General features: G+C 45.6%; 1 protein-coding gene across 1 annotated transcript; it reads left to right on the top strand.

The window, feature by feature from the left end:
• Positions 1 to 5,975: 5,975 nt before the first annotated feature.
• LOC129782739 (uncharacterized) lies at positions 5,976 to 10,040 on the top strand (the record flags this gene model as incomplete). The annotated part of the gene is made up of 3 exons (XM_055791013.1): positions 5,976 to 6,638; positions 6,846 to 8,927; positions 9,456 to 10,040. Coding segments are annotated over exons 1-3 (3,330 nt in total), but the record flags the coding sequence as incomplete, so codon positions are not given.
• Between the last annotated feature and the right edge of the window lie 582 nt (positions 10,041 to 10,622).

The raw sequence follows: 10,622 nt of genomic DNA, 5'->3' as shown, positions 1-10,622 counted from the left end.
ACCTAAGGGATTTAGCAGTGTCTCGTTAATAGTTTCTAGGAAATTAGTATCTAAAAAAGACCGTCTGGGAACTACTAGCTAAAAAACATAGATCATAAATTTAATGTCATTAGAAAAGAAAATCCCTGAACAAAATTTCACTGAACAGGGAAGCATTTTCATTGGTCAGCTTGATCTGAACTGACACATTTGAAACATTTTGTTGGGAGCGTTGGTTAGTTGGGTTGGGGGGGTAAGGGGGTATTTTGTTTGTACCTAACACATTTCCTTTCAATATTTTTCATAGTGAAAAAGGAGAAAAATCTCCTTTTCAACGTACTGTGGACAACCATGGGGGCTGTGTATGTGTCCCCTCATTTTTCAAGTGGTAATGACGTTGTCCAGTTCTGTCTCCTCTTCTGACGCACCTCAAGCACCTCCTGCCAGAGATATGTAATGCACCATTGGAGACACCTGCTGACCATGTGTCATGGGAGCAGTAAGTTAATCAGGGAGCTCAGCCCACAGCAAGGAATGAAGAAACACCTGAACGCTGATTCCTACGTCCCTGCAAAACATTTTACAGAGGTGCAACTTACAGTGTATGTGCTGCATAATGAAAGAGTGCAGATCCCAGAACTAATGATGTGAGTGTACTTTTTGCTTAACAAAATGTAGTTCCTTGGCTTTTCACCTGAGGCTATCGATATGCTGAAGTTTCTGTCCTGTGGAAAAGCATCATGTTCGCTCTCATGCTGGGGCCCTTGAAAATCTAAACCAGCGCAACTTGCATTGTACCTCTCCCCCCACCCCTTACTTTAGTTTTTCTTCAGCTCATGCCAAAGTTTCCTTCTTTACCTGAAGTTTGGGATCTGTCCTCTGATGCTCACTCTCCCCCAGATCTTGATCTCACTACTTCATGGTCACTACAGCCAAGGCTGCCTCTGATTGCCACCTCTCCCTCGGCTCCTCCTTGCTACTGGCCAGCAGGCCCAGCTCTGTCTTGTCCCTGCATGGCCCCTCCAGGACCGGTACCACAAAGTTATCCCTGACACCCTCCAGAAATGCCCCTGGCAGCTCGCGCCCCACTCCATTTCCCCCTCAGAGAGGATGAAGTCCCACCAGAGAAACAGTGTCGGTGGCCAGAGACCAGGTGGTCGGTAACAGCCCCCCATGGTGTCATCTGGCTCCCTGCCCTCTTCTCCAACCCTGGCCCATTTGTTGTCACCCACCTGTCGCCCACCCCACAGGGGAGCCCACACAACCCAGCTGCTCCCTCACATAGAGGGCCACCCCTTCTCGTTCTCCTGGCCAGCGTCTGCTGAGGAGCTTGTACGCATCTGCTGCAGCAGGTCAGTCACACGAGCTGTCCCACAACGTCTCAGTTATTCCACACCACCACATGCCGCCTGTATGTCCTCTCCCTAGTTATCACGGTCCTTTTTGTCATGTTCCTGCCTCTGCCTCAGCCTTGTACCACTAAAATACTCGCAGATGTGGCTGTCACAAAGCTACACATCTGTGTGTACAGAAAAATAATTTTTCTGCTTATGTGCATTTTGTGCTTTAGTGCAGACTGATGCTGTTTCCTTAAAAGCCTTTTCACGGCTGCGGAGTGCTGCCCATTCTCATAACTCATGACATACTGAAATCTTCACACAGAACAATGCCCCACGTTTGATGGAGCACACATCATTGTCTTCCCCTGGTCCATCACAAGCCACCCAGCCACCTGGGATACAGGAGGTCAAAATCTGATTCTGACCTGACAAAAGGAGTTTGGATCTTACCAGCACCACACTCCACTGGCTTCACCAGTTCTAACAGGATTACAAGATGTTTCGGAACATCTGGTGTAAGGCAGGCTCGTGCCATTTCTGATGACGAGGAACAAGGATCACCACCAGTTCTTTTCAAATAGTTATCTCAAAGGCACTCCCTAGACTGAATTGCCCTTCACAAGACTGTTTATCATTACCAAAACAGAATTTAAAATAGAGAAAAGGATCACGATTAGTTAAATACCAGTGTTTCCCACCAATTATTTGACAAAGGAAAAGCTGATGAGCTAACTGAAATAGCTCAAGTTATTATTGACAGCAACAATTGGTAGAAATTCTCATTTCCATCATTTAAGTTATTGCTTAAAGATGCTTCAGTTGCAAGTTCACTGTAGAGGTGATGAAGGTGAAGCACAGAGGGCGAGTGTCAGGTCTCTTCCCTATATACGGGGCTCTGGTGTTTGTTTTGTTGGGTGGCCCGATGAAGCGTGCTGGTCAGAACTCAGTAGGAGGTTTGTGAAGGGAATGGATGAACCATGGTTGGTGGTTTTTTGTTTTGGGTTTTGGGGTTTTTTTACGTATATGCCAACCAGGAATGGAAGAACGTGGTGCAAAGCTACAAGCGCTCTTCTGCTGCCATTTACTTTCCACATTCAGACTCACCCCGGAGCCAGGTACAACTTGCTTTTAGTAAAAATTCATTTCTTCATATATATTCCCTGGAACTTCACCTCATAATGGATTTGGGTTTTCTTCATGCCACAACCCCGGCCTTACACCTTCTCTTGGAAGTTGGCATGCATTGCTGCTTGATCCCGTGAGTCTTCTGCTTCAGTGCTTAAGGATGACAGCGTCTCTCTTCTCCCAGTAGGGCCCTATTTGGGTGGACAGTGAAGTGGTAACCTATAAGGACTGGTGTTCTCTGCTTGACAGTGACAGTCATAAAGTCATAAAGTTATTTATGTCAGAAAAGACCTTTGGAGGTCACCTGCTAAAGTGGCCATGTCATAGCCAGGCCAACAGGAGCAGACTTTTGCCCACAATGGAGATCCCACACACCCTCTGAGCAACCTTCCCAGGTCAGCCCTGTCCTGGGGAGCAAATGTGCCTTCTCTGCCTTGTTGCATTGTTCCCTTTCCCAAGCTGTGTCCTCGTGCCCTTTTGGTGTGTGCGAAAGCCCAGTCCCTTCACCCTTCTGCTTGGCCAGGTAACAGCTGCTGACTGCCCCAGGTGACCAAGCCCCATCCCTGGCCACAAACCATCCCATCTCTGAACCTCCCACAAGACCCCTGGGGCACGGGGGCCTCAGCCACGCTTGCTCCAGGCACCTGACATCCATTGCTCTGGGGGAGCCCCAGGCTGGACTTTGGACCGCAAAAGCGGTTGGAGACGTGCCATGAGCAGGCAGACCCCCTCCCCACGCCTCTCCGGCTGCACTCCTGGCCCCACAGCCCTACTGGCAGGCGTTTGGCCACCCTTGCTGCAAAGGTTCAGCCAACTTTCCTCTCACCTCCACCCTGACCCAGAGTTTCTCTAGCACATCTGCCCTGCCACCCTTGGCTGTCCACCTTCAGGGGCTTCTCCTGCCCAGGGCATACTGTGACCTTGCCCTTGGCCAGCCTGCAGTGGCTTTCTCTCCATCCCCATCTCCAGCCTGCCAAAGTCCCCTTGAGGGGACAACCCTGCTGTGGCATGCAGCCTGCTTCTGGTGACTGCCCTTCTGCTGCCCAACAGCATCTCTCGTCCCATTAACACTGAGGTTCAGAGATGCTGCTTCAGTACAGACCACTGAAAGCCTCCCAGGCTTTATTGCTTTTACAGCATCTACCTCTTGGCCATCATTCATGTGACTGTCAAGCTATCCAGTAAGATTTTCTAGCTCTTGAAAGACACGCAGTACTCACTTTCTTACCTAGATTTGCTAGCAATGATATGGAGAAATAATGTGAAATGGGGATAATGGACATGGATTGTGATTGTATGTGTCTGCTTAAGGAATGTGGGTATGGTGACTAGTCATGGGTGCGGTGACAACCACAGTTTTGAGGAGACACCTGCCCCTCTTCCTCTAACAAAGGGGAGACGCCTGCCCTTCTTCCTCTAACAAAGGGGCTATTTAAAAGAGAATAAGAAAAGATGAGAGACATTCAAATGCTATCTAGAGGGAGGGAGTGCTAAGTCTCCTTGCTGGAAAAGATTGGGTGGTCACAATCACCTGAGGAAGATCGGGTGGTCACAAGGACATGAATCACCTGAAGAAGATCGGATGGTCACAAGGACATGAATCACCTACAAACCTGCAAGACCACCACATTCCAGGAAACGGACTGATAAGCTAATTAACATACGAAGCGGGGTTTAGGTAACAAATATGTATAGGCGTTAATTGAATATTCATTTGTTCATTGTATAAATGTGAGATGGTTCGTCACTTCGGGTATGCACGCTTGTGGAGGAGCGATCCCCCGTGCATCTGCGCACAATAAACATACCTACTTTATAACTTTCGAGTTATAGAGTCTAATTCCGCACGTCAGTTTGGCGAGCCAGGCAGGAGGATTTCTGCTCGGCTGAGGGACCAGCTGCGGAGCGGACGCTCCTAGGCGCGCCCCGGGAGATTTCCTCGGAGGAGCCTCCTCTTCTCAGCTGTTCACCCGGGAGCAGAAGAGAAACCCCTGGATCCGCGGATAAAACGGTATGTTTAGTAACGGGGCGGCTGGTGAGACGCACGGAGACGTCCGGCACGCAGCGCAGTCCCCAGGAGGAAAGGTACCTTGGGAGGGGGTTTGCTGACCAAGGGGTGGCCGCTAGCGATCTTGAGGGCAGATTGAGCAAACCCGAGGTTACTGCCATTCCTAAAAGCCTGGAGGCCTCGTGACGGAAAGCGGGGGGCGGGACGGAATAAGGCGGAATCTCACAGGAACAAGAGGGACCTCACAGCAAAAGTAAAAGGGAAACTTTTGCGTAGGAAAAAGAGGAAGCTAAAAACTTCCTTTAGGTTGTCTTAAGAATTGGGGAATTCCTGGAATGTAACAACTGAAATAGCGCTCTGTGTCTTGTTTGTTCTATGTGTTGTCTTGTTATATGTTCAAAACTCGGAGTTAGAAATGTATGTTGAAAAATATTAACATTCTGGTAATTTGTGGCAAATAGCGGAAAACTTAACACTCTGCTTAAGACCAGGAAAAATTGGTTTTTGTTTGTTGTTTGGCAATTGTTCATTGAAATGCATACTTTGTGAACTGTTAGTGTTCCTAAGAGTTTGTACATAAGTGCACGGTACCGTATAACATACTGCTTGTGTGACTGCGGGCTGCCCGGAGAGTGTGAATGGTGTGATTGAGATGCGCATTTTGATTTTCCGTGTATAGCTTAATTATTTTGACTAAGTGTGAGTGCAAGAGTGCTTGAGACAGGCGTTTGATTGCAAAATGAGTAAAAAGCTCTATCCGCGTTTCCAACCTTGGGTGGCTAAGGCGGCTGGAGAAAAACAAAGTAATTAAAATTGCAAAATGGGAAATGGAAGGAGTAAGCCCTGTGAAAAATCGCCTTTGGGTTGTATATTAAAACATTGGAGTGATATTGTAGGACAGGGTGGTACCGAAAATAGAAGGAAATTGGTTAAATATTGTAATCAGTGGCGGCCTTTGTATAAATTGGAGAGCGATGCGAAATGGCCTCAGGAGGGAGGAACGTTAGATTATAACACTCTCCTGCAATTAATGTTGTTTCTGAGGAGAGAGGGAAAATGGGATGAAGTATCATATGCAGACATGTTCTTCGTCCTCCGGGACAAACCTGAGTGGCAAAAGGACTGCGGCTTAGTACCCCCCTCGGGATCCTATGGTACTAGCACTAGAAAGAGAGGACAGGACGGAGCGTAAAGGAAAGTTAAAAAGATGTTGCTCAGCATGTAGTATTGGACAAAGGTGGATCAAATTAAACGGAGAACAAGAGCCCGAATTAAATGATTTATTTAATCCACCTTATAGAGTGGAGAGACAAGGTTCGGCCGGGGCTCCCAGTCCACCCCCAGGCGAACAAGAGGAAGAAATTCCACAAGTTATTTATAAAGAAAACCAAACACCCGGTGCCACACAAGGAAACACAAAAACTGCCATTACGGCTCCAAATAGTCCGGTGTCTTCACGCACCAGACAGAAGTCTATTTTACAGGCACCCCTCCGAGAAGCTGTAAATCCGGACGGAGGAACAATGAAAATAAAAGTTCCGTTCACGGGCGCTGATCTGAGAGAATGGAAAGAGGCTGCCCGAGAATACCGTAATGATCCGATAAAGACAGCACAGAATTTTAAATTTCTAATAAAACAGCACAATCCTGACTGGAGTGATATACAATTATTATTAGATTGTTTGACTGAAACTGAAAAACAATTAGTCATAAAAACAGCGGGGGATCTCGCAAAGGAACATTATAATATAAAGGGAGATAATTATAGAGAATGGTTTCCTTTGTTGGACCCGGAATGGGACCCAAACCGAGCCGCTGAAATGGGAAGATTACAAGCATACCAGGAACGGATATTCAGAGGAATGGAGAAAGCAATTCCTAGAACAATAAATTGGGCAGCGTTATATGAGGTCAGACAGGGTCCTTCTGAAACACCTTCAGAATTCTTAGACAGAATAAGAGATGCAATGCGCCGGCACACGTCTCTGGACCCAAATTCGGAGGTAGGCGCACAGCAACTAATATCCCTCTTTTTAGGACAATCACAGGGGGATATTAGGCGCAAGTTGCAAAAATTGAGACCTCCTGAAAATAGAGACTTGGAAAAATTAGTAGAGGAAGCATGGAGAATATTTAGTAATCGAGAAGAAGGTTACAAGCAGGACCAAAAGAAAATATTAGCAGTAGTAAGATAAAATGAGAATCAAAAATCTAAAGTTAAATCAAGGCGTGGGCTGACACCCCTGGGTAGGAATCAGTGTGCAATATGCAAAAGGACAGGACACTGGAAAAACGAATGCCCTGAACGCAGACATCAAGAAAACACTAAATGGCGCAATAATCAAGGGAAAACAATAGCTCACATGGAAGAAGAAAATTGACTAGCCGACCCATTAATAAAATTAAAATTAGGAGAAGAACAGGAGGAGGTGGAATTTTTAATAGACACAGGAGCCACCTATTCGGTTTTGAACCAGGCTTTAATGCCTTTGGGAAATGATTATGTTTCAGTAAAAGGTGCAACTGGCCAAACTGAAAAGGCTTATTTTTGTAAACCTTTAAAATATAAGTTGGGAAAACAGATGGGGATCCATAAATTCCTATTTATGCCAAATTCCCCAAAGGCCCTTCTTGGTAGAGACTTATTAGAACAATTGGAGGCAACAATCAAATTTAAAAAAGGGGAAGTTACTCTGGAGGTAAATAATCATCAATACATACAGGTTATGAGCCTATCTCTGGCCAATACTCCTATAAAAAGGGAAATTGATACCAGGATTATTGATCAGGTATATCCCGGAGTATGGGCAATTGACATACCGGGACGTGCCAAGAATGCATCACCTGTAATAGTAAAATTGAAGGATGGACAGAGTGCGGTAAGAATTAAACAATACCCACTGAAAAGGGAAGATAGGGAAGGAATTCGTCCAAACATAGAGCGATTCATAGAACTAAAACTACTAAAAGAATGTGAGTCAGAATTTAACACACCTATCCTCCCAGTTAAAAAAACTGATGGGTCTTATAGGATAGTTCAAGATTTAAGGGCCATTAACAAAATAACAGAGGATCTGTATCCTGTAGTAGCTAACCCCTATACCTTACTTACCACCCTGACACCTGACCTAGCTTGGTTCACAGTTTTAGACTTAAAAGATGCCTTCTTTTGCCTCCCTCTCCATGAAGCCAGCCAAAGAATTTTTGCTTTTGAATGGGAAAATCCCAGAAGCGGTCAAAAGACCCAGCTCACATGGACGGTGTTGCCACAGGGGTTTAAAAATAGCCCCACAATTTTTGGAAACCAATTAGCAAAGGATTTGGAGTTATGGGAACCACCGTCAGAAGAAGGGAAAGTGTTACAATATGTAGACGATCTTCTTATTGCAACCAGAACTGAAGAATCTTGTATTATTTGGACTGTGAGTCTGCTGAACTTTCTGGGACTACAGGGATATCGAGTTTCTAAGAAGAAGGCACAGGTGGTGTTACAACAGGTCACACACCTGGGGTACGAGATCAGTGCCGGACAACGGGTCCTGGGGAAGGCCCGAAAAGAAGCCATATGCCAAGCCCCCCGACCACGAACTGTAAAGGAACTGCAGACATTTCTGGGAATGACAGGATGGTGCCGGCTTTGGATATGCAATTATGGCTTGCTTGTTAAACCATTATATTCCCTGATAGCAGCTAACCAGAAGGATCTTCAGTGGGATGCTGAATCAGACAGAGCTTTCCATGAACTGAAGAAAGCCTTGATGTCGGCACCAGCACTAGGACTTCCTGATGTGAGTAAGCCATTTTTCCTATTTTCCCATGAGAAACAGGGAATGGCATTAGGAATACTGGCACAAGATTTGGGACCATACAGACGGGCAGTGGCATACTTCTCTAAACAGCTGGATGCCACTGCAAAAGGGTGGCCTGGTTGCCTGAGAGCAGTAGCAGCCGTCATCCTAAACATCCAAGAGGCCCGGAAGTTTACCCTGGGCCAGAAAATGACTGTCTTAGTATCCCACACAGTGTCTGCAGTCCTTGAAACAAAAGGGGGGCATTGGCTCTCCCCACAGAGATTCCTAAAATACCAGGCCATAATGGTGGAACAAGATGATGTTGAGATCGTGACTACAAACATCGTCAATCCAGCCTCATTTCTTAATGGGAATATTGGAGAATCCGTCGATCATGACTGTCTAGAAACAATCGAAGCCACTTATTCTAGTCGGACAGATCTCAAGGATGTTCCTATTAATGGAGCTGAACATTGGTTCACGGATGGGAGCAGCTATAAGCTGAATGGAAAGCGACATTCCGGATATGCTGTTACAACCTCTGAAGAAGTGATAGAATCGGGGCCGCTACCAGCTGACACTTCGGCACAGAAGGCTGAAATCATAGCCCTTACTCGAGCTCTGGAAAGAGCTCGGGGAAAACCTATAAATATTTGGACTGATTCTAAATATGCCTTTGGAGTGGTACATGCTCATGGAGCAATATGGAAAGAAAGGGGACTGTTAAACTCCCAAGGAAAAATCATCAAACATGCGGAAGAAATTTTGAAACTCCTAAATGCGGTCCAGCTTCCTGAAAGGGTGGCAATTATGCACATTAAGGCACACCAGAAAGTGAGCACAGAATTGGAAAGAGGAAATGAACTGGCAGACAGGGAAGCAAAACAGGCAGCCAGAAAAGCAATCAAGGTAGAGGGTGCGCTAATACCCGATGGACAAATATCTCTAGAAGGTAAACCAGACTATACGAAAGAAGATCGCAAACTAATTTCTGACCTAAAGGGATCATATAATGAGGAAGGGTGGGCTATAATCTCACATGGGAGAATAGTGATTCCTTCCTACATGGTATGGTCAGTGGTCAGGGAAGAACATAGAAAAAGGCACTGGGGGGCAGAAGCTCTATATAAGGATCTCACTAAAAACATAATAGCACGAAATTTGTATACTACTATTAGACAAGTAACCCAACAATGTGATCTTTGCCTCCAGACTAATCCTAAGATTACCAAGGGGCCAAAGTTGGGAAAAATTGGGAGAGGAAATGTTCCTGGGCAACACTGGCAGATCGATTTCTCGGAACTTCCTAGAAAAGGAGGGTATCGATATTTATTGGTACTAACAGATACCTTTTCAGGTTGGCCAGAAGCCTTCCCGTGCAGAACTGCTAAAGCCCGGGAAGTGACCAAAATACTACTCCAAGAGATAATACCTAGGTTTGGAGTCCCAGCGGTAATGTCCTCGGATAGAGGACCACATTTTGTGTCCAGAATAGTGCAACAGATTAGCCACCATCTAGGAATAGATTGGCAATTACATACCTCATACCGACCACAATCGAGTGGCCAGGTGGAAAAGATGAATCATCTAATCAAACAACAGATTGTCAAGTTAGGCCAAGAAACAAATCTAACTTGGCCCCAGTCTTTGCCATTAGCTCTTACACGAATTCGAACTAGACCGAGAGCAAAAGAGGGGCTTAGCCCATTTGAAATTTTATATGGACGACCCTATGGGGTACAAAAGGGGATGTCTTCACAGATTGGTGAAGAAACAATGACTTCCTATATGGTGGCACTAAACAAACAACTAATAAGAATTGAGAAGCATGTGATGGGAACACGCAGTAGGGGTCTGGATGGACCTGTTCACGATATACAACCAGGAGACTATGTATACGTTAAGTGTTTTGCAGATAAAACCCTGGAACCACAGTGGACCGGACCTTTTCAAGTCCTACTCACCACCTACACTGCAATCAAGGTTGAGGGACAGAATTCTTGGATTCACCATACCCGGATTAAGAAAGCCCCTGCAACTTCTTGGAAAGTAACCCCAGATAAAAAAGAACTGAAACTCAAATTTACTCGGACAAATGGGAACAATGTGGGTGGCAAGTAAGTGAACCTGAGCGGTTGCGGATCCATCATATGGGAAGGGCACCACAACAAACAATATAGAACAAGAGTCGGGGACTGAGCCAGTGGCCAGTCTTGCCCAACTTGTTATTAGTAAGCCCCAACTCAAACAAAGATATTTTTGATCAAAACAGATTTTAACGTTTAGATTCTTAAAATGATCAATAGTGGGTTTAAACCATTTGTGTTTTTTTGTACCCTCTCTCTTGCCTACAACCAAGAGCCTGATAATTGGCCTTGG

The sequence above is a fragment of the Falco peregrinus genome, chromosome Z, assembly GCF_023634155.1.
Source record: "Falco peregrinus isolate bFalPer1 chromosome Z, bFalPer1.pri, whole genome shotgun sequence".
Classification (NCBI taxonomy): domain Eukaryota; kingdom Metazoa; phylum Chordata; class Aves; order Falconiformes; family Falconidae; genus Falco; species Falco peregrinus.
Note: the sequence above shows the minus strand (reverse complement) of the source record. Positions and strands in the feature narration are given on the sequence as shown.